Source organism: Hetaerina americana, unplaced genomic scaffold, assembly GCF_022747635.1.
Source record: "Hetaerina americana unplaced genomic scaffold, ioHetAmer1.1.p SCAF_2, whole genome shotgun sequence".
NCBI classification, from domain to species: Eukaryota; Metazoa; Arthropoda; class Insecta; order Odonata; family Calopterygidae; genus Hetaerina; species Hetaerina americana.
In genome coordinates, this window is record NW_027286763.1 from 83,352,844 (window position 1) to 83,377,936 (window position 25,093).

The 25,093-nt window shown below is 35.5% G+C and overlaps 2 protein-coding genes across 4 annotated transcripts in view; one reads left to right on the top strand and one right to left on the bottom strand.

Moving 5' to 3' along the window:
- Positions 1 to 16,547: 16,547 nt before the first annotated feature.
- Positions 16,548 to 20,106, top strand: LOC139688229 (serine/threonine-protein phosphatase 2A catalytic subunit alpha isoform). The gene has a single exon (XM_071585676.1). It carries the CDS (start codon positions 16,702 to 16,704, stop codon positions 17,629 to 17,631), a length of 930 nt encoding a protein of 309 aa, XP_071441777.1. The 5' UTR covers positions 16,548 to 16,701; the 3' UTR covers positions 17,632 to 20,106.
- Positions 20,107 to 20,127: 21 nt separating this feature from the next.
- Positions 20,128 to 25,093, bottom strand: part of LOC139688228 (fatty acyl-CoA reductase wat-like) — a 55,159-nt gene continuing 50,193 nt past the window's right edge. Inside the window, exons 8-10 of one of the 3 annotated variants that reach the window (XM_071585674.1) lie at positions 22,972 to 23,283; positions 22,618 to 22,875; positions 20,128 to 20,738 (exon numbers count right to left, since the gene is read on the bottom strand). In XM_071585674.1, the coding sequence (XP_071441775.1) occupies positions 20,639 to 20,738; positions 22,618 to 22,875; positions 22,972 to 23,283 (670 nt within the window). In that variant the 3' untranslated portion in view covers positions 20,128 to 20,638. The remainder of the gene's footprint in view (positions 20,739 to 22,617; positions 22,876 to 22,971; positions 23,284 to 25,093) is intronic. The other 2 variants (XM_071585675.1, XM_071585673.1) reach the window with 2 other exon arrangements.

Consider the following 25,093-nt stretch of genomic DNA (forward strand, 5'->3'; position numbering starts at 1 on the left):
TACGAGGATCACATTCATTCGAAAATTTCCCAGAACAAGAGAGAAAAATTTGCTCTGGAACTCATATTTTAAGTTCCCGGACTCGCCACTCACGGACAATAACCTTCGCACTCCGATCGCCGATGTTGAAAAGGGACACGAGCAACCCCAACAGGACACCAGTTCGCATTTCCTTGAATGAACCCTAGCCCTCACAGTCAGAATCAATCCGAAAAAGTTACTGACTTGCTTACAGACGTGAACTCCTTGGTCATCATCCTTTACAATGCACAATATTGAACATTGTACAATAAAACTGCACGTTCACGTTTCATTCAAAGGGGACATCCATTTTTCTCGTAATTAATTCATCCACACGCACCAATTTCCTTTCTATACACGACTCTCCATTCTATCCAATACCAGAAACCATCGTCCAGGTATGTTCTAGTTATCTTCATGGCCCCCTTCAAGCAACAACGATGGTGTGTGGCAGAGGGTGATTACTCATCAGGGATGCAACATAAAACATTAATTTTTTCTTAAATTTTAGCTATAACATACATTATATGTATGTATGTGTGTATATATATATATATATATATATATATATATATATATATATATATATATATATATATATGTATATATATATACTGCAATACAAATAATTTAATTATGATGATTACTACAGTTACTTGCACCACGTTATCTAATTGAACTATACTTCTTTACACACTAGAAAGTAGGGTAATAAGGAGGAACTTAACTGAAGATAGATGAGATAAAGACAGCATACTAGGCTAGGAGTACTTAGAATGAAAAAAGAAATATACTCCCATCTCCTACCGCGATCGAATATTATTATTCTGATCCTTTACTGTTCGTAGGAAAAGTTATACCCTCTAATTTTACTTACATGGTCTCTGCTACAGTAGCACGATCTGGCTAATAATAAATAACTGAAGAGGCATCCTTCTATTTTACGCTAGCCATTTAATCTGTAATATAACCTGCGTTAAGTGAGCAATGCTCGACCTAGTTCTTCTAATAATTTTGATACGCAGTTCAGTTTATCAAAATATCGTTTCAATAAACGCTATCTCATGTCGCACGCTTCGCTGTCTCTTGATGTCCACCAATCTCAAACGATCTCTGCCACCTATTATGACGCCTGCCACCCGACACTTGCCGTTGACATTGAAGGAGATTGGATTATGACTTGCCGGGTCTATGTGCCACCTTAGTTCATGTCATAACAAGGAGTAATTAAAGCAATTTTAACACTCAATCACACATAGTTCGTAAACAGAAATGAGGTAGTTTGCCTCAAACCCATACAGACTTTAAGCACTCTGAGGTTATTACGAGAATTTGTTATTAAATTTTGAAATGTCCTTTAAAACTTATTTTGTGCTCCTTTCGGAGCGACGATTTCCGAAACTATGCTACATATCTCGGCTTTCTTTCCCAACAAACTAATAATTAGAATGTTTTAACAATTTCGGGTGGTAGCTGATACATGTATGTTAACAAAGTTCATAGGTCATAATAAATGGCGCAAATGATATCACTTTTTCGTGAGAAGTACATGTATTTCTGCAACACTAATCCATTATCCTTGTGGACATACTTCACTGCCATAAGATCATGCATAAACTCTTGGATTTTCAATGTGAATTTCTATTGGTACTAACGTGTTAAGATCCTGCTTTATCATAATCATCTGCTAGAGTTTACTTTAGACCACAAATTCAGCAAATTTTATCAAGTTTTAAGTTAAGTTAAATATACTTAACATCTCGATACAACTTAGAGTGATGAATCCATACAAGTAATGATCAAGTATGCTAGGGAAACCAGCTTTCGTAGCGTGTATGCCAAGTGCAGAATTTCCTTCTAATGGTTATGACGCTCTACAGGTCAATTGTGGCACATTTTCCTCAGCATGCCGCAAGCGGAACCAAATCCTAGTATTAACCCAGGCCAGATTTTTACTATCCTAAACAATCTAGTAATCATACTACCTTGATTTCCAGGATATCTTTGCACTATCCCTACCTTTATGAGGTTAATGCATATTCGTTTGATTCCATAGCTTGCATTAGTAAGACCCTGGAACCCGTAGTTTCTTGAAGATTATATACGTGTTGACATCTCTCAACGTTCCCTCCCTAGAATTTGTGTTCTGTCATCCTTTAAGTAAAGTACAATCTTTAAATCAAGTGAAAGAAATTATTTACACTACGTATGCAAACATTTCACCAATTAACAATTTGTATTAGGATTAACTTTATTTTCAAAAAATTCGAATTACCATGGTCGGAGGTTGGTATTTTTACCCTCATGAAAAGTCCCGAGGGAGAAAAGGATTCGTTATATAAGTTATATCGTCAGTAAATCATTTCTGTGACTTCACCCTTTAATTCAATTTCATTGCAGATGGTCGGTTTTAGATTCAAATGATGCGTACCCGATTTTTTGAGTCATATACGTAATCTTCGGGCTTCGATGAACTTTCAACTCCGAATTAATCATGAAAAAGCGGTCCTTGAAAATCTGTAGTGCTCTCTGCTCTTTACGCTGCATCACTGGGATATACATGGTCAATAGATGGTCGACTACATTGCAACTCGACTGTTTACGCTTACCTTATCCTTGCATTAATTTACATGTACGTTTACACAAATACCCCACGACCCATCAAAAAAGTGCGTGGCAGGGGGTGCAAGCACCAGGTGGAAAGGGTACGATAATTAGGAGGGGAAGGGGATTTAAGGAGGAAGGGAAATGGGGGAAAACTTTTCACTTAAAATCCCTGAAAAGGAAGTACATAGTGGTGCAAACATTAGTAAATATGTTTGCGGCACACTTAGTTTTAAACAGTTGTTAATTTTACCCACTACAGTTGTTGTCAGATATAATAAAAATGAACGACAACTGCCGCCATACTAAGACAGGTCTTGCAGAACTGCAAAGCAAGAAGGGGGAAACTTTATTGACCTGCGGCCAGGCAATTTGAGCTCCATCTCTCTGACGCCACTGGTAGAAAATGTACCACCCTGCTATTGACAGCGGACGGCGTGAGCCCGCGCGTTGGCGGGGACCGCTACTCGAATGGGAAAGAGAAAAGATACTGTAATTATGCATTCATAAGCTCGACTTACTTTAATATTTAATTTATTAAGTTAGGTTATTTATGAGGGGGAATATTCTTGAAAGAGAATGAATTCTATAGCATGATAGATAGATAGATTGATAGTCGTCTTTATTTTGGGGCGACATTGAGACTATGGAGTCTCTTCTACCACCTATCCCCTCGTCACACATTTACAATATTAAACTTACTGATAAATTACATATATTATGCAAAAAAAGCTATTAAATTAATACATATAATAACTTAGGACTGATATACAGCTACACGATGCATTAGTTGCCAAGTTAATAAATAATTATAACGCAATATGTAGCTTACACACATACAAATACTATACATACATGCACATACCAATACACGATTCCTGGTTATATTTACAAACGGCAATGCAAAGTACAGGTAAGATGCTCCTGGGAAAGAAAAAAGAAGGATCTCGAAGTCTGTTTACAGCTGTATTTCCACTGGTTGGCTTGCTGGGAAATTAGTGATTTATGAAGTGCGCGCTTGAGTGATGGGAGAGATGGTGCATTAGTTCGTGTAACAGATAATAACTCATTCCACTGACGACATACTGCGACTGCAAATGACTGGTTGTATTTAGTTGTTCTGTGATGAGAGATAACGAGTTTATGATTACCTCTGGTATTTTGTTTGTGTGTTTTATCAAGGCTATTGAAGTCACTAGTAAAATACTGAGGGTTTATAATTTAGCATTTGATAGAGTAAGGATAGAATGTGGAGTTTCCTGCGAGAATCCAGAAATAGCCAGTTAATGTTATGAAAATATTATGTAATGTGATCTGTAATTTTTAAATTGTAAATGAAACGTATGTATGAGTTAAGTGCCCTTTGTAGTTTTACCGACAGCTCGTTTGAAAGGTCTTGATACGCTATGTCATCATAATCAAAGTGAGGAATGATGAGATAAGGAACTATCTGCTTTTTTAATGCAATGGGCATAACATAAAGATATTTCCTGAGGGTTCAGGGAACTCATATCTGAAAGATTGGATAAAAGGGACGGGTAAAATTTACTCATTCGGGGTAGGGTCTTTCTCTGCGGAACCTTTGGCTTCCCATAAAATTCTGTTGCCCGAAAAATAACACAGCTTGAAATCAAGGGTGCCCAGAAGCGTCACCCAGAATCGAACCCGGGCTTTCCAGCTAGTAACCAACGCTTTTCCCACTGGACTACCACGTCCCCAGCTCACTTTTTTGCGCCTCAGAGAAAACTAATAAAGAACTTGGGAAAATGATAACGCTCTTTACTTAACAGAAATGCTTGAAAAAATGTTGGTTAAAAGCAAAAATATTTATGCTGAATGAATATTTTAGTAATTCTACTTACATAGGCAGTAATCATTCAACGTGTGAGGTGGAATAGAACTGCTTAGATTATTTCGGTTGTGTTGAGTTACGAGAATAACGAGTCTCGTACAACTCATATCTGAAAGATTGGATAAAAATCCACTTGGAGCCAAGGACGATGCAAAAACAAAATAATTTGGCATATGTCAAAGATGTATTATGATGAAAATTTTAACGACGGAAATCAATACGTTTTCTATAGAAAGTTTCGGAACACACAAAAAATACCTAAGAATTATATTTGAAAATTGGAGTTTAGCAACTTAATGTTAGAATTACTCTTTAAGTAAATCTTGAAAATGTTATACACGAAAATACTGCTCAGGTTAGGCTGGCAATAATATAGCGACTTTATTGGGACGGCATTGAGTCTAAATAGTCCCTCCTTCCACATAACCCCGAAAGGTTTGAGAATGTGAATTGCCCACGTCAATGGGCCAACTTTTACGTTCCTTCATCTACCATTCTTCAAAATACCTATCTAAACCAACAATCCGTTAGATTCCTGTGGATAAATGGGTGACCATTGAAGAATAAAAAATACATTTCCGGCAAATCTTTGACGAAAGCATAGGCTAAAGTATCCCGGTTGATTCCAGAGATGGACTCATCAGCTGACTTGGAAACGGGTTCACCAAGGAGAACGCGTCCTAGTCACCCGCAAAGAAGCACGATTCACATCAGATCACCCCTTCTTCGGTTCCGCCGAACCAGTCTTCGATTTAAATGCGCGTGGTTGTTTGAAGCCCACGTGTGCGGAGAGGCGCGGCTTCCGCGAAGAGAAAGCCATCGTCGGCGGGAATACGGAACAACTTCAACTCGGAGTCGACATCTATTGACGCTACTCTCAATCGCGAAATCTTACGCTGCGGCAAAGAACAATCGCGATTAAATCTGGAGTACATTTCACCTGTTCAACGCCAATTAAACTATTGCAACTGTCGTAAAAGCTCTGGCGCAGTTGATAATATGATTTGGAGACTCCGTCCTCAGAAATTTTCGAACCCATCGCTGGGAGTCGAGAGGGCAGATTAGGGTAGAGAGATCCTTTCCAGTCGCTCCCAACAGATTTGCATCGAGAAGTTGGGTAATTCAACATTGCCTGGAATCCGGTTATGACTCAACTGAAATATGAGGTACAAGTTCACGCAAGGACGAAGAGTAAAGAATTATCATTTGCATTTGAACATTTGTGTGAATGTGTATGGCCTTTGCGAAATAGATTTGTTCTCCTACCTTAACACTATTCGTAGATCCTTCCTTTTCCTTTTGGTCATTTCATTTTGCTCCCTCCATTTCTTTTTCCCTTCTGCTTCCGCGCAGTTCTTTGCCAGAGATTTTTCGTAGATTCTCTACCTCCAATTTATTTCTAATTGAATCTTTCCCGGCATTTTGCCTTACTAAGAATTGTGTTTTTGGACTTCACTGAGAATTAAGTTCTTTGCAATGTATTTATTTTCGTATCAGACGAGACAGACTCTCTTCAGGTACCTATTTGTTCTAGAAGCAGCTGTTCATATTGGTAGAATAATTTGCCTACAGCGTTACGGAATAGTTTATGCGATTGTCATGGAGAACCAGGTTCGTATACTTCACATATGACATTCCTCTCCTTCCAACGCCTCTTTCTTCTTTATTTTACCCTAAGGTATGCACTGCCATAAATCATATCTTTTTTCCTCATGATGTTACCAAGTATCGAAGCTAGCTCTCTCTCTTTCTACTTCCCTAAATGTAATCAATTACGATGCAAATGATGAGTTATACCATAAACCTGATGCTTAACAAACTTGTGTGGCGAAAGAATGAAGCAGTGAAACCACAAGGTAAACAAGAATAAAACCATGTATTAAGCGAACGGTAACTACAGCCGTATGAATATTATGGGAAGAATAAACCCCAGCCGTACTTTTACAAATGGGCAAAGGATATGGTGAGGGAAATTAGATTACGTGTGATTGGCGGGCCGCTGGCGCAGAGGTAATTCTCTCGCAAGCCCTGCCTGGTGAGTACTTGATGAGGGCGAGGGTCAATGCTATCTAGTACACCTTAGCCAGAGCGTTTGTTTCATCATTTTTTGATTTAATCGTTTTCAGTTCTAACCCCCCCCCCAACATAATTTTATTTTTATTTAATTTGAGTTATTTATTTATTTTTTTCTTTCCTCTCTAATCCCCTCACCATATCCTTTGCCCATTTGTAAGGGTACGGCAGGGGGTTGATTCTTCCCACAGTAAGAATAAAACTAAGTAAAGGTTCGCAGTCGAAGTAAAGAAAATAACTTGCAAATAGCGTTATGGAAGACGATATAATAAGCGGACGAGCTTGTCTATGTTAACAGAAGATCACCGACGAAGGAGCAAGAATTAGAGGTGGAGGCAATGTAATAGGGTGGGCAATAAAGGCTTTCTGTCAGAAGAAACAACTAAGTCGGCCAATGGTAAAAGCCTTAACGGAAACAATTAATTCATACAATATTAAATATGGAGATATCCCATCATGGTTGAGAGTCTTAGGCGATATTAGCGGGAAAACAAAGAAGTTTAGAGGGTATAGGGAAGGGTAGTGCCAAAGAAGAAAGGGGAAACTAAAATGTATATGAACCGAGTGGCAAATGAAGAATTACAGCGAATAATGGACGAAGAAAAGATACTGACTGGACATATTCTTAGACAGTTCACTAGTTCACTATTAACCGTGATTTATGGAACCATAGAGGAGAATTACAGAGGAAATTAAGGTTTAAAATTCAAGGATATAGCAAAAAACAAGGTTGAAAATGTCCAATAATGAAAAGCAGGTTATTTTAAGACCACGAGTTCGAGACATTCTGAAAGAATAAAGAAGTTGACCGACGAAAGGATAGCTTAGAGAGCTAATAAAAGCTAATCGGTGGATTTAAGCCGTGATGATGGTGACGAACATTTTTTTACATTATATTACATGGTACCCTGCAAGCCACCGCTAGGGGGTGTGGTAGGGGGTGATTATACACGGAGATACCTTTGTCACCTTTGACAAGGCTTACATTAATACAGCGATTCACCTTTCTATTTAAGTCAACCCTGGTTTCTAAGAAACGTATTCTCTTCATTTAGATGATCAGTTTATGTAATAGGTTTTTATACGTGTGACAATAACATGAAAGCGTGAAAGGGAATATAGCATCTGTAGAAAAAAGAGCACTGGATGCTTTAAAAATGAGGTGCTTCATGAGAATGATGAATATCAGACGGACAGATGAATAATCGGTAAAGAGCTTCCGCAAAGATTTGAAGGAAGAAAGGAAGAAGTCCAGCGATAAATCTGAAAATAAAATGACTAACATGTCGGACACGTTTTCATCTACATCTACACAGTACCTCGCAAGCCGCTGCAAGGTAGTGTGGTGGGGGCTGTTAAGACAATACGACCCCTTTCATGTATTAATATTCACATTTACATAAATAAATAAAGCACAGACGTAAAAACATTTGCATTTGCACACTTACATTCCCATCTGCGCCATAGTATTTTCATCTACTTCTATTCATTACACCACAAGCCGTCGCAAGGACGTTTGGCTGAGGGTGTTAGACCACCTAACACCCCGTGATCCACTTAAAGAGCCCTTGGAAGGGGGGCGACCGGGCAGCCTTCATGAAATACCCGTTACACTCATTGTAATTAATATATATATATATATATATATATATATATATATCACTCCATTGACTACACAAAGAAAACAAATAATGTAACCCATTACGAAGGGCGGGCTCACATGCAACGTAGTCACTAATTATCAGGTAGCCTTATAATCATGTAGGACGGAAAATTCACAAATAAATTGAATCTGCAAATTTATTTACTTGTAGAAATATCCGTCATCCTTCGGATAAGTCCGGGGTCATTTCAGAAGGTAACTTACGTTTTGCAATAAAATGTGAACCTAATAACAAGGCAAAGCTTTGTTATATAAATTTGAAATGCACATTCTTAAATTCTTTTTCTACATATTTGCTATTCAAATTGAGACATTTATCATAACGACACCCAAGCTTTTCAATTCCGTCTCTGAAAAAATCTGTCGCCTTACATGTTAACCACTTGTTTACACCGGCAAGTCATTGTCACTGTACAAGTCACTGTCAAAGCGCTGTGTTGCAGGCATCGCCGGGAAGAGGTAAATCGGCGATTTCCACGAATTTTTTCGTTGATTTTCACCGTCAGTTCATCTGTCACAAGGCTAGGCTGACCACTGCAGTCCTCATCGTGAACGTTGGTGCGGCCATATTTAAACTGAATGCACCACTGCCTCTCTTAGCCTATTTCATTCACTTTTTTGACCGACTAACAATTTAAGAAGGCATATTTTACATATATGTTTTTTAGATATAAAATTGGTCAAATAAATGTCTAAATGCAGGTATAATCATAGTATCTATCAAATTACAAGGAATTTTTGAAGATTTATATGCATTGAGGATGTAGCCCAGTGGAAGCAGTATTTAATTAGTCAGGAGAAGTATTGCTGAGAATCCTTATTCATGGCATTCATTTTTTATTCAATTGGTAAGGATATGTGAATAGGTCTGTGACTAAAATTGATCCGTGAAACTTGGACAATGATCATGAAACTTTATTACCAAACTCATTGAACAGGTTCAGACTGAATGCTATATCTCTCCTTTTCCCTGCTACAAGTGGCCAGATACTAGCTACATTTATGGATACATGTCCAGGACATACGTGGATTGGAATATATCTATGATAAGAAAGAAATGATGTTCGCAGATAACAAAAATAATGATAAAAATGTCAAAATCAGGGGAAACTATAATGTATTATCTCCAAATGAGACTTTTAAATTTATGATTTGCATGAAAAAATTGAATTCATTGTATTTTATGTAGAGCAATGAATAAACCTATAGAAGAGCAAGTAATAAACGTCAAGTTTTCTGGATATTCAAAGGATGACATCAATGGATACCCATACTCTGGATATCCAGAGATTCTTGACATGAATATTCACCAAATAGGGATGTTTTGAACATCTGGATGTAGCGCACTCCACAAGAATGAAGAACAATACAAGGCATTAGATACGTACTGAGAGAAGACTGCACCATGTTTCTATCTAATGGCACCATATTTACCCTTTGAAACAGTAACCATATTTACGCATGTGTAACAGTGTAATCATACCAATTATCATACCACTCAGTAACCAATATTAAAGATATTAAGCATGAGCATATATTCCTTTTGGGAAATAAGTATTAAAGGTTGCTAGTAAAAATTTTCAAATAGAATACTTTATTCAGAATATGAACCAAAATATTAAACTCCATGGATTTAATTCACATGGTATGAAAATCTTAGCATTCTTTAAAAGCAACAACTCATCTGCCTCAATGATGGTTACTCATGAAGTTGAAACAAAGTAAACTGTTAGTGAGGCATCTCTGGAATTATTTTCATAGTTATCCATTTCTTTATGGATATTAATCTTTATAAAGGTTTATGAAAGGATGACAGATTTGCCTTCCTATTGGGGAGAAGAGGACTGTAAACTCTGAGCAAACCATCTGGTATTAAACTTTATGCATTAATGAAATATACAGATACATCAGTATAAATAGTAATTATGGAATATTTCTTCTTAAAACTGCTAAAATTAAAGGGAAATATAAAAGTACTCAGTAATGAATCTATATTCACAGTCAAAAGTTATTACTCACGTGTATGAAATTGACAAAATACCTTTAATTTGTTAAATTAAGTATAATTATATTTGTTATTCTTTAAACAATATACCTAGAGTTATTCCAGTGGTAGGTCATACTGAGTGGGAAAATCAAAATCATAGGCACAATAAAAATAATTTTGCTAATGCCTAAATATGCAACAACTTTTAAACTCAACAACCCATCAAAACAGATTGCAAATTCATCGTAGTTTTCCCTTCTGAATTCTAATTGAGATTTCTGTTTGCATCTACAATTCGATGGAAACTTCCATGTGATAAACAGAACAAAAATAAAGAAATTATGGAATCTTTCAGAATACACAGCTGAGATGATTATTATTGAAATTCTAGCTGTTTAGGAAGTTTTTGTGTGAACATAGCTCAAACAATGGTATGACAATGCCTTTGTTTGCCTCTCTCACCTAAACACAACCTGCCATCCAACACTACAATTAACCCAGCTTCAATTCCAAATACTTCCTTCCTCCCTTCATAACATCCAATATGCTTATCCTCCTCGTATCCGTACCCATTCTTTTCTAGCCTTACATTGTCCCATCTTTCACAGTCTTCAACAAGCTCTTGTTAATCAAAAAACTCTGCATCCATTGGATTGAAAAACCTTGCCTCTATTGGATTGGTCTCAGCAGTTCCATCTCTTACCCCCACCATGCCTGGCACCTGCTTGTTCAGTTTCCTTTCCATCCATTCAATATTCTATCCTCTTTCATAACCACATTTGAAAGACCTCCAATGTATGCTTTTATCTTGCTTTAATGACAAATATTTTCAGTACTGTACAAAATCATGGTCCATGCCAAGGTTTTGAGGAGTCTTTTCTTAACATCCTTATACAACATCCCTGTCATAACTTCCCTCCTCTTTGTGAAACCTTATTTGTCTTATGCATTCTTCATCACATGTCTTTAGTGCTTTGACCATTTTGGATTCTCCATCCCCAACTCACACCTGAGCAGTCTGTGACGTGTACAGATTGTGGGTAAGTCTCCTATCCCTCCAATTTACTCATACTTTCTGTAATGCAATCATTGATTCTACCAATTAATTCTATAGATCACTTTTGAAATTTACAAAACTGACAAATTAATCCTGATTGTATTCTATATGCCTCTCTATTAGTGATCTCATTATTGCTATGGCATCACACGTGCCTTTGGCCTTCCTAAACCCGGATTGATCATTCCCCAAGTAATTATTTGCCCTCCTCTTCATGCTTATATTGGTGATCCTGAGGAACCACTTTTGCTGAATGGGAAATCAAACTTGTTGTTCTGTAGACCTCACATATGGCTGCCTTTCCCTTTTTTGGGAATTGGCAAAACCCTTAGCAGTAACTATTTTGAAGACATTTTCTTACAAAATTCCTTCCTCATAAATTCTCATAATTAGTCCATAAAAAGAGCTAAGATAGGAATTGTGACATTATACGACATAGCATTCACATGAATAATTTAACCAGAAATATAAGCATATTTAGCGTGCAATTAAAATATACAAGTAAGAATAAACAAACTTCAATAAAATTTAGCTCAGGCATAAGATATTAATTTTTTGATTGAGGCATGAAACTACTTCCATGTTACGAAATGTAATGTTTTAAAGAATTTTGTTTCATTCACCATGGGTGGATGAATAGGCAAGTTTGCATAAAATGAATTTCATTACCCTTCAGGGTGAAACCTACATTTGGACTTCCTATTAATTAGAAATAATGATAATTAAAATGAATTTGAGCAAAAGTTTCATGATTTTCTGACTAAACATTAAAAATTAGCGAACATCATAGCAGTAACAGATTATTGAAATAAGCAAGTAAATATATCCTTGTAAATGAAGTATGACTTTGTGATCCTGATTTTGAAACATGTTATTGCCAATCCACATTTAGATACAGTGGCTAACAGTGATCCAGAACACTGGATTGATTGATTGCTGGATGAAAGTCACATTAAAAGAGTTTTTGCATTATTTTACATGGTGCTGTGTAAAATCCTCCAAAACTGAATTCAAATGAACTCAAAACTTCAAAACAAATGAATTCAAAACATAAACCAAACTATGGTTGGTAAAATTCGATGAAGATGCATTATTTCTTCATTGATATTGAATTTTTTCCTATCAAAGATCATGGTTCGATACAGAGCAGGGCAATCATGAACAGGGCATGCATGAACAACAAAAAAACAAAAATAGTATTTTTATATTTAAAAAACTTTATGCCAATACTTTATTGCATTTATAGTAATCACCAATGCTCCAAAATCCATTCTGAAATAAATATCATTTTACCAGAACAAAACTCCATTTCTAAATGTTGATTTAATGATATTGGTAGTTTGCCAAAATTATAGATGAAAAATTATGTCACTTTGAAAAACTCAGCCCTCAGCACTCTTCCTTTATTTTGCCCCTGCTAACTTTATTTTATTTCCAAACTTTAAAAAAATTATTCAGAAAAAAATGTATTAAAAAAATAGCCGTTTTCCAATTTTTGGTAACCTTGTGATTTACCAGCGTTTATTTTTAATATGATTATTAGAGACAGTACAATTTCCGAAGCTAGAAGATTAAATATATGACGATTTATTAGGTTTAATATTTTACAGTAACATTTCAGTAAACATTCCCTGTATTCCCAAAAATTCAGGGAATTCCCGGCCACCGGGGGGGGATGGACAGGAAAGGATGAAGGGTTGAGAGAAACCCGGCGTCAGCATTAGCCTACTCTTTACGAAAGGCGCCAAGGGGTCCGCAGCTTAACGTCCCATCCGACGGACGGCGTACTCACTCGAAGTGCCCTCCACAAAGTACCTCAAGTAGGGATCGAGATACCACTGAAAAATATTCAACACCGCCGGGATTTGAACCCGGGCCCTCTGGGTGGGAAGCCAGTACGATAGCCACCGCACAAATGCCGATCCTAGCAATTCGTAGACTGCGCTTTATTCAACAATAGCTAAATAATCTATTTCAATACTTTCCTTAATACTTGTCACCACTTATTTTGTTTTTTTCATTGGCTAATATAATAAACATAATGTTTATGATATATTTTAACAGGATTATTGAGTGGAAAATATCTTGAAATGAAATGAAAAGAAATTATAGACTGTAATTCCACACATTTTATTTAAAAACCCGACGCAAAGTTTCGACGTTGAACGTCATCGTCAGGTGATCCTCATAGAAGCTAGCTTGGTATATATGTATACTTTCTGATCGAGGGAGGGGGGTTGGTCAGAGAGGGAGGGTGGTGGGGTAAAAATAGAATGGTTAGAGGTGTCACTTTGTGGAAGCGATTCATATCGGAAAAGAAAATACTTTGTCGTTCCACATACATCAATGTATGTGGAACAACAACGTATTTTCTTTACCGAGGGGTAAAAAGGTTTAAATGTAGGTGTGACGGAAAGAGAATAAAAAATAAAATCTTTCGGTGTCAAGCGTTGACTTGGAAGAGTGGTAGGTCTAGGAATTGGGAGTGGGAGGGATACAGAATTCTTTTATCCTTTCTTTAAATTTTCGTCTTGTTTGCCCAATATCGTACTTCGTGTTACATTTCAAGCACTTTAATTCATACTTTCCACTCCTCTCGTTTTTGGGAACTTTGTCTTTATTGTGAGAGATCAGGTTCTTAAGGCATGAACCACGGTAAAAGTCACATTTAATTTTCTCTTTAGGTAAAATCTTGATTGCTTTTTGAAAAATAATCCCTAGGTTGAGCATTTGTCGCCATTTGGCAGTGAAAAATATCTATTTTTGTGTTTAATCTATTTTAAAAGTAATTCATCAATCTTCTTAACTTATATTATTTTAAATATATAATTTTTTAGTGGCAGTCGTCGCCGAATCAAATCCGAGTGGATCTGCAGGATTACTGGTAGGAGGCAACGACTCTCAGTCAAGTAATAGTGATTATGATGATTCCAGAGCTATTTCTCGAGTACCTTGAAACCTACAAATATAATCAAATTACATTATTCATTTGATTAGTGAATGTAAACCCATACTGGTAAAAGATATTGATAAAAGCATTAAATGAAATGATTCGGCTATGGTTCGGAATAAAGTGCGATTTATAAATATAATGTTTTCAAAAGGTAAACATAAAATACGTTAAATATACGTTTTTAACTAAATAATCCCGGGAACATATATTAAACTAATTTTTTATTGTATAAGGTACTTTAAATAATAGTATTTGCACACTATATTTGGTAAATCAGAATTTATATTTGTAATTCACAACCCTCAAAACCTATCTATGCCAATTTTCGTGAGAATTGTCCAAACATCATTTTGCAAATTATTTTTGCGAAAAACATTTTTTGAAAGTTAATTAAGATTCGGTACTACTAATAAAAAATACGACTTTTATCTACGTTTGCTTTACAAGTACAATATTCAGCCATGTTTACATAAAAATTTGCAGTTACTACGATTTTCACACTACTTTTGGCAAATCGGAATTCGGGTTCGTAATGAGGACCCTTAAAACTTAAGAAATCAATTTTCATCCAAATTGCAAAATATTTTATTGAGATTTGTGAAGAAAATGCAAATTAATTTTGCAAAAACAATTGTGCAAATATGAGTTATCGTTCGGTATTATCAGTTAAGAATACGACTTTTCCATCTATGTTTAAAAAATACGACTTTTCTATCTATGTTTAATTTATATGAACACAATATTCAGAAATTTTTGCATAAAAATGCAAAAAAATGCGGCGGGCCGCTCCAACCGCCTTCGTCACCTGGGAAACGCCGCCACTAGGAATGCACCATGACGTCAGGCGCTGGGTCATACCCTCACGGTATGCCCTCTCCCGCAATGGGAAGATCACATGTTTGACGTTACTGCTGTCTATGTATCACTAGAATCCCCCCTGCCCCCACTAACGGTTCCTTCTGGGTGATGCCCTCCCAGGGGAGAGCACCCATAGTTAGTTTTAGTTATTTTAGTACCCTCCAAGCCACCGCTAGGGTATGTGGCAGGGGGTAAATATACACGAGACTTATTTTGACCCAAATACGACCCAACCACAGTCGGACATTGTTATTCTGTTCTCTTATCGTTCGAGGAAAATATGGCATCTTAAATCTATCTGTTCAACACTTAATCTCTCTAATTTTATTGACATGATCTCTCCTACCGTATTACGACGGGGACAATAATACACTTTCAACATCATTTCTAAAGGGAAATCCTTCCAATTTAAACATATCGTGAGAACCTTTTGGCAGTTACCCATATGATTAAATCAACCAGCAAGACACATTTTTAAAGGATGAATCTTAATATTTATATCCTTATAAATTATGTTTTGATAAGTTAAGTTGATGAAGTGTAAGCTCCACAATTTTCCTCATTATGGTTCATTTCTTTGTTTGGTCTTCCGAATGTAGGTTAGTAATTAAACTCTGATAAAAGATTATGATTGAAAATTTAAAGAAATAACTTCTTGCTAGAAATCAAAATAAGGCATAAAAGATATATAATGAGTATTATGATCGGTAAAATGAAATCAAAATAAGGCATAAAAGATATATAATGAGTATTATGATCGGATACGCCTGTGACAACAAATTTTATTATGATCGGTTTTGGAACATTGAGGATGGCGATAGAGGGACAACCATTGGGCAAGTAAGGAAAAGGCAGGAAAATGAAACACATGTTGGATGGAACTAAGGGAAGAAAGAATTATGTGGAAAGAAGAATGGTTTGTTGTAATTCGAAATTTTAAGCTGTGTTTTCCTAGGAGAGACAAAGAAATTCGTCGCTTTCAATCTCTGTCCATCCAAAACGTACCTTAAATGGTTGAATGCAAAAAATAACAATTTTTTGCTCTGCACTCAAACTATGAAAGAAGTTCCTTCATGACCTTATTTATCAAAATTTTGTATTGCTTTTTAGAAGACGTTATTAAGCATGATTAATTCCTAATAATCACTGTCGTTTATCGTATATGTGATGTATATCACCTCAGGTTTTCATCGTAATTATTTTCAACTAGCACATTACAACAAATATATTTTTTATTGAAAGAGTATGAAAAGTAATACGTGAACAGTTTTTCCAGTAATTAATTATCAGAATAATTTTAATTTTGAATTTTATCAATGGATGTTTAATAAAAATCAATGAAAAATGAGCAAGAACGATATAAATGTCTATTTTGAATACACCGCCCGCTCTACTTAGTTACCAAAATGTCCGGTAATAAGATTGATGACGCCATCGTATAGCTATTAAAGCTACTAAAACTTGCGACGCGATAATAAACGCCAGTGATGATCGTGATGAACGTTGTTGAACGTTTTCGTCTACTCTTTCTGATTCGCCGTAGTGTCAAGGGCTTGAGTCATCTCAAGTAAGATTAGTGAGTTTCAGTCGGAAGGAATTCTAGTAGGAGTTAAGACGACATAAAACTTAGAAAATGGAGGAGAAATCGCCTGTAAAAGAACTTGACCAATGGATTGAGCAGTTAAATGATTGTAAACAACTGGCGGAAATTCAAGTGAAGATTTTGTGCGACAAAGCAAAAGAAATATTGTCTAAGGAGTCTAACGTTCAAGAAGTAAAGTGTCCAGTGACTGTGTGCGGGGATGTGCATGGGCAGTTCCATGATTTGATGGAACTTTTTCGAATAGGTGGTCGGTCACCAGACACTAATTACCTGTTTATGGGAGATTACGTTGACAGAGGTTACTATTCAGTCGAAACGGTTACCCTTTTGGTGGCACTTAAGGTACGATTTAAACAAAGAATCACCATACTTAGAGGAAATCATGAATCCCGGCAAATTACTCAGGTTTATGGGTTTTACGACGAATGCTTACGAAAGTATGGTAATGCCAATGTGTGGAAATATTTCACCGATTTGTTTGATTACTTACCCCTCACGGCTTTAGTAGACTCGCAGATATTTTGTCTGCATGGGGGTCTATCTCCATCGATAGACACCCTTGATCATATTAGAGCTTTAGATAGACTGCAAGAAGTTCCTCATGAGGGCCCAATGTGTGACTTACTTTGGTCTGATCCAGATGACCGAGGAGGCTGGGGAATATCCCCTCGAGGAGCTGGTTATACTTTTGGGCAAGACATATCTGCTACCTTCAACCATTCGAATGGCCTCGCTCTTGTGTCAAGGGCTCATCAGTTGGTGATGGAAGGATTCAATTGGTGCCATGAAAAAAATGTTGTGACCATATTTTCCGCTCCCAACTATTGTTACCGATGTGGGAATCAAGCGGCTATTATGGAACTTGATGATACTTTGAAGTATTACTTTCTTCAGTTTGATCCCGCTCCAAGAAGAGGAGAACCACACGTCACCCAGAGGACCCCGGATTACTTCTTGTAAATGGAAGTACTGCTCTTTCTTCCCTGGTGTATGAGGCAACATATGATGGAAGCGGTTAAGGTGAAATCGAAAGTTATTATTGGACTGAGGAATACTGTTATGAACGAAAGAGCTCGCCCATGCTTTGGTAGGATTGCCATTGTTTTCTTCCAACTGTAATGCCTTTTATAGGCAGCCTACCTCTGTTGAGCTTGATGATAATTACTGTTTTCACTAAAATATTCCTATTTTCATCAATTTAGTCATCGGTTTAATGCTCGTGTGAAACGGTTTCACCATAGCTGAAGCATAAGGACTGATTGGCATTATTTGGCTATAAACCTAATACTTTTAAAGATATTTTATAAAGTAATTGGGAGTGCTTCTAGTGATACTGATAAATAGCACTTTCTGGGGCTGCCAAAACTGTATTTAAATAATGATAAGGAGTCATGATTTTGTATTTGTCGACACAAGTAGATAAGGATAATAGTATTTATAGTAACATATTCATCTCTCAGTCGCATTGTGTGTGCAGTAGGATTCATCATTTATTGAAATAGATTGTTTGTTAAATGTAAAGAAATCCCAAGCGTAACTGTTCTGATTTCCTTGTTAAACTTCGTGAAAACATCTTGTGAATATGTGGACCCAAATACTAGTAAATACGAATTAATGAAAACGAAGTATTTCATTCTGTCTACATGTCATGTTATCGCACGTGCGTTTAATCAATAGCATTGTGGCATAAAGTTTGGAAGTGAATTCTTTTTGTTGTGATTACTTATTTATGATATTTTCATCACCTTCCCTGGCGTTTTTAATTCCATACCTGCATTTTTCCATCTAATTGGAGCCCTATTTGTTTTGTCTATTTCTGGAGGGAAAGCCATTAGTAATCTATTCTGTAATTATATTTTGTATGCTTCATGGAAGCCACCCACGTTTTCTACGATTTTGTAATTGTTTTTGTGGGTAATATGTTGAGTGTAATCCTGAAGAGCAACATTTAGACAGTTAATCGCAGGTGCATGAAGAAGATTTATCTGTAATATTTACAAAATTAAAAACAAGCATTTATTAATTTAAGAGTTAATTTGCCAAATATTTAAAGTTAAGTGAATTTGGACAACCAAGCTGTTGCACCTGGAAAATCTAAGGGTTTTCGTTTGTTCAAAACAGTATAAATTCACTATTTCAGCATCATAATAGTTTGTTTGATACATGAAATCATAAACATGGGGTTCATTAGAGTGAGTAATGCATCATTTTTGCCGAATGATATGACGTTAGAAGGTCCCTTGCAGTTGAATGCATATAATTGAAAATTGTGTTATTTCCAATTTAATTTTGAATTTTTGGTTCATATGTACTGAGGAGTAAATTATCAATATGTTTTGCATGAATATTTAGCAGTGATAATTGAATTTTTATTTGCGGAAAATATTAACATAAACTGGCCAGGTATGCGATAAAAACAAGTATTTTGTGGTTTTTTTGGCATGCACTATTGCTTATCTAGCTACATGTAAGGCGAGATCTGCTCCCATGTAGATTTTATGTGCTGGTTTGAATTTCTTAATTTTTATCTTAGTTTAAGATTACATTTTCTGTGGTTAAGTCCTCCAACGTGAGGTCAAGATTGAACCAGTTTTATATTAATTTAATATTTTGGGTGTGTATCAAAACTTGCCTATGTGCGTCTTTGAAATAACAAGATATTCACTTGGCTAATGGCTAAAGCCTCAAATGGCTTTTGAGTAAGAGAATTTTAAGCAAATCCTCGCCAAATGTAAGAAAAGGTACAATGTACCATACAATGGTTCAGAAAACATGCTCCTAAAGATGCGCAGATTTGAATAAGTAAAAGAGCACATCAAATTTGTTTTCCAATTTTTATGATTGGTGTTCAGATTATTTGATCATTTTGTCAACCAAAACTAGGGAATGTTTTAATGAAAATTAAGTAGGTCAAGGGATTTCCAGTGTGATGACATCAGTATTTTGGTTTGAATGCCCTAGTCATTAGGTTGTCCTTCCATCTAGTGTATGAATTCATATTATTATTATGTTGGTTGAAATCAAACGTGTGTGGAGAAAGGCTTTCACACTAGGTTATATTTAGTGTTGATTATTGAGTGTACTGATGCTTCCCTGCAGTTATTTGATTTTTCAATGTTGCATATTTTTGCTGCTTAGTAGGGTACAATGGATTAATGCATAAAATTTAAAATTGCTTTGTTTTTTCCTCCAAATGCAATTTACATTATGTTGAATTTATTGATATCCAATGTTGTTTTTGACACTTCTAATGTTTGGCAATGCATATCTCTTGTGTGAATTTCCAATGCTGGTCAAGCAAGGAGGAGTGTATTCTTTTGTCATTTTGCATTGATTCTAAGACCTCCTGTTAGCTTGCAGGTTAAATGTCATGATCGAATGCATTCCAATATTTTCATCTTCCATAACTGTTGTATTCACTTGGTGTTTATTATTTAATTACAATTAACAATTAAAATTATTATAAAATACACACCCTCCTCATATTTATTTATATAATTAGTGATATGTACACACTTGGTCTAAGAATAGGCCATATACACAAAGTATGATTTGTATTCTCAGATGAAGCTAATTACATGAAACTAATAAGTTTAAATAGGAACCTCCAGAAAGGGTAGCAATACATTGACCATAAATAAAACCATTTCTCAAAAATACAATAATACTTGGATGAAAAATGGAATTATTATTTGAAACTGGATGAGCAGTTCCTGCAGTGTAATTAGCATATTTTGGACGTTGCCAATGAAGTCTTCATTTCACTCCTATAAGCCTTTTGATGTTACATCATGATTTTATTGTATTGATGCATTTAGCTTCTTTCAGATATTCTTTTAAATATGATCTTCCTTATTGTATTGTCCCTGCATGTGTATGAGTTCAAATCCCTGCCAACTCATCTTAGAGTTGAATTTGTATTAAGGTGCATGAAAATCATACTCTTGATGAACATTTTAAGGTGGCTTCAATAAATATATGCTGCGACTGTTGACACTGCAAACCACAGGCATCTTATCACTAGGACACCGAAAACACACTGGATCAGTCGGTGCATGTAGTAAAACCTGTTTTTAGTAGAAAAAAATGTAATAAGCAACACATTTATGGTTCTGTTAAATCTGAACACTCAATGGAACTCGGGAATTACCCTATTTTCTAGTCTTGGGCAACATATTTCTTTTTATCGGGAGAATTAACGGAATACATTAGCATTTTTTTCACAAAAAAACTTTATTTTAAACAAATTGAGTAGTTTCAGGGGTAATGTGGTGGAATTTGAACATAACGAAGACCAGATAGGAACATTTTTCCACTTTTTAAGTTTAACTCTATGACTGGGTTTTGATGTATTACATTATCTTCAGAACTGAAACATTGAATGCATCGAAACCCGGTTGTGCAATTAAAGTTATCTTTTGAAAAATTATAACTAACTGTTCTTTATTAACTTTATTATACCTTATAGCAGTATAATAAAAAAAATTTTGAGTGAAAAATTACTAAGTTTATTTTATTCAGTGATCATGGATTTCCACATAGTAGAGCCTCAAACCATTTAATGCATGGAAAGAATTAAGTTTATCGTGGGAATAGCATTTTCAAATGTTACAAATAAAAAAAAATTGTATTAGCCACATGATTACAGCTGTTTTCATGTTTCCAGGTGTAGTAGAGTAAAATGAATTGAATATTTGAAATGTTTCTGGTATAAAATTTCAACCACAAGGCTCTCGGAGTTCATTCTGGCTTAAAGTAGTGTCAATAGTGAAGTGCCCAAGGTGGAGTCCATGTTATGTTATTTAAGATTGCTTATTATGATCAGGATGCTAAAATTATACTCTTTCTGGGTTAGTAAGCAAATTTAGTCCCATTAAAATTTCATCTTGAGACTTGGAAGCAGAAACTATCTGTTGATAAAATGTGTTTTTGTTGTCATAAGTGTGTCTTGAAGTAGAGGAATTCGATGCTTAGAATTTATTCTGTCTGAAGCACATCACTATTTCATTTTGCGCAAGATACTAGCTCTTGGTTTAATTTTTATTTTGAACTTTTTAGATCAATATTTCTACTACTCACTGTAAGAGTGTTTTAAATTATTGTCCTTAGATAAAAAATATTTTGAACCTTATCTAACTAATTCAAGTCATTGCTTGGACATTTAACTTCGTTTGCTGAGTAACTCTCTCTCTTGAAGAATGTGCTATGCTTAACAGCTATTTATTGTATACTTGGATCTACCCAGAACTTATTATTCAAATTGTATGTTCTCAAATATGATTATCGCGTGCTGTATCTCTGCATGCATAACATTTACGGGTACTGCATTTTTATTGGGAAATCGCAGGTCAAGCTTATTTTGTAATGTGTGATGGTCTTCCCGAGTAGAATCACTGAAATGCTAGAATTAGGACATCATCAGGCTGATGCATTCTTGTACTTGCATTCTTCTGCTTGTATTCTTGTTCTTGTGCATAATTAGAATTTTATTTAATTCTTCCTATTTTGTCTGTTTTTAATCTTTGATTTTTAACAATATTACTACAGGAAGCATTTTGAGTGAAGGCTTTAAAGAGATGGTTGATTTTAGTTCATATCTTCCTCAAAACAGTCGCCTAACTGAACCTCGGAGATTAAGTTAAATCCCTTGAACTTGCCCAGGCATATAATATTTTCTAAGGTACTGTCTGGTGGTGAAATTTCAAATCAGATACTGTAGAATGCTCTCACTCACATACTCCAGTTTGACATTGTAAGGTTGTTAGTTTTGCAAAATAACATTACTTAAATCTAGGCTAAATCAAAATATTATGCTGTGAATGGGTCAGGGACTTCCCTTCCTTTTCATGGGGTAAATTTAACCTCCTTGGTCAGTGTTCCGTCCTGTTCATTACTAATTGCAGTAAGTCATTACATAATATGTGCTAGTTTATGACATTAGCTTACCTCTTCCACCTCTTTCTTGCCTCCGGAAGGGTACTCAAATCGTCTTTCACGAGATATACTCTGAGGCCAAGTATGTGCTTCTGAAAGTAGTTATCCCAGTCCATTTTGTTCATGTCGAATTGAAACATCTGTTGGTCCATGGGATCTAACCTGTTCCATAGGTCCACTACATTTGCATTGTTAAATTTCCATGACTGTGTACTGAAGTACGCTATAACTTTTGAAAATTTGTTAATTTTTTGGTATATCTTGAGTAGCCTGAAAAGTGGAAGAGGTATAGTGGAGAAATTATAAATATTCATGGTTAGCAGTTATTTCAGACTGGATGCATTTTATAACAAATAATCATCTTACTTTGGGCGTTTCCCAATGGCATATCCAACCATATCAACGATAAGTGCTGGCAGTAGATGAAGGAAGAGGACATAAAGGGAGTGAATGAAGTAGCTTTTGTTCAGGGTAAGGGTGTAGTACCAAATGGAGCGCATTGAAGGTGTTTGCATGCCATACTTGGTATTGAGGTCCATGAATTGTCCCCACGTAATTGGCCTCTGAGCTGATGACACATAATTGTAGATTTTAATTTCTTTTTCTTTGGTTCCTTCGTTTAATTCACGAGTTGTTCTGGTGTTAATTATGTTTTCTTCCATTTCTGTTTTACTCTCACTGAAATAAAAGGGTATAATTGATCATAAATATTTTATGATCTTATTCAATTCAATTTGCTGTGAACACTTTAATGATCAACTTGATCTTTAGAAAATGAGGTACCGGATGGACAAAATTACGATTCATACCAATGTTATCATTTCATTTAGAAAAATAATTTGTGAGCAACATTGTGAACTTCAACTGCAGGCCTGTCAGTTGCTTTATGATTGGGGAGAAGTTAGTCATTTAGATTTTCTCTTTCAGTGGCCATTTTTGTTGCTTCTTGGGGCAAAATGCATTTCAGAGTTTTAAAACCATCAAAATCAATTAGACTTTCAAATATTATAATTTGGAGGATTCCCATTCTATTTTCATTAAGAACTGAAGTAATGTATAAAATAGTGGTGTGCTATAATTAGTGAACTGATTCGAAACATTCTCCATAATTCATAAATATTACTCCTGAAGTAAATATAAAATTTTACCACTCATATATGTGCATCTCTCTTTCGGCAGTGAAGTTATAGGAAAGATGACATGTAGTATTTTAGTTTTTACAATGGCAAATGATACTTCTGCCTTGCCTGGGGCTGGGGAGGAAATTATGTTTACCTTCCTGTAGAAATTTACATAATGTATTGCAGACACTAAGCCTGTCCAAATGGCTGCAGTCTGTACTGATGCAATCAGTAGACCTTGCAGACTTGATGATGGTATTTACAATTATCTTTGTACAATTCTGTAGCTGCTTAAATGAACTCTAGGCCAATGAAATAGGTTTTGTGGTCTGTTGTTAGAGATTGCCCCCATAGAAGTGTACAAGTTAGTTAATTCTTCTGACCCTCTTACATCAATGTAGGATTTCCACATGCATTACAATTTAGACTACCAGATGCCCTAATAAAATTCTTCAGTTTAAAAAATAAAGTTTTATTTTAGACAATTTAAATACACTCTCAACTAGTGAGTGCAATTACTGTGCAGACAGTGTCTTACCACTGTGATCCTTAAATCACCCTTTATAATTCATTTGATTAATGATGAAAAGTTTAGTCATTGCCTCAATTAAATTACACGCTCAGCATACTTAAGATTTTTCTGTCAATGTTTCAGAAATGGTCAAATGTGGATGTCATTGATGGTGTATACAATCATCAAGTTATATTTTGGAAGATAAAAAAAGTGTTTGTTCAAAGAAAAGCACAAGATATACTTGATTAGTAAACAAAGTTACAACAGTCACTGGTGAATTGGAATTTGAATTACCTCTATTCATGATTCTGAATGGAACATCATTTTATGGCAAAATAGGACTAAGATTAAATGGGCAGGCCATCAATTTAATTTTTAAGGTACATTTCAATCAATCATAAGAAAACTTAGGTAATGAGATGCTCGAGAAATAGAAAGGCTAAGGCAAACATTAACATTGGGAGGCAAACCAGGGCAGTTTATCTATTTGGGAAGTCTTTTGGAGGAGGGTGGGCAGAGTAGTAGAGACATTTAAAGAATTTTTTTACATAATGGTTGAAAGAAAGATGTGATTTAATGACAGGAACCTTAAATACATATGCAAAGAAAAGACCAGTAAAAACTTTAGTATGGGACTTAGTTTTGTATGTTTCCGAAACCTGTTAGTTGATATAAGAGTATAAGGATTAATTCAAGGCTTTTGAGTTGTGGATGTGAATAAAAAAGGGAAAATTGAATGGATGAAAATGGAATCAAATGATGAAGTTACATGCATGGTTGAGTAGAAAGGCTGCTGTTGGGAAAAATTCAAAGAAGGTATGGCTAGTGGATGTGGTAGATACTGAGAGGCAAT

Bases quoted from the DNA above. Each gene is read 5' to 3' on its own strand.
- LOC139688229 (XM_071585676.1), top strand. From the start codon at position 16,702: ATGGAGGAGAAATCGCCTGTAAAAGAACTTGACCAATGGATTGAGCAG.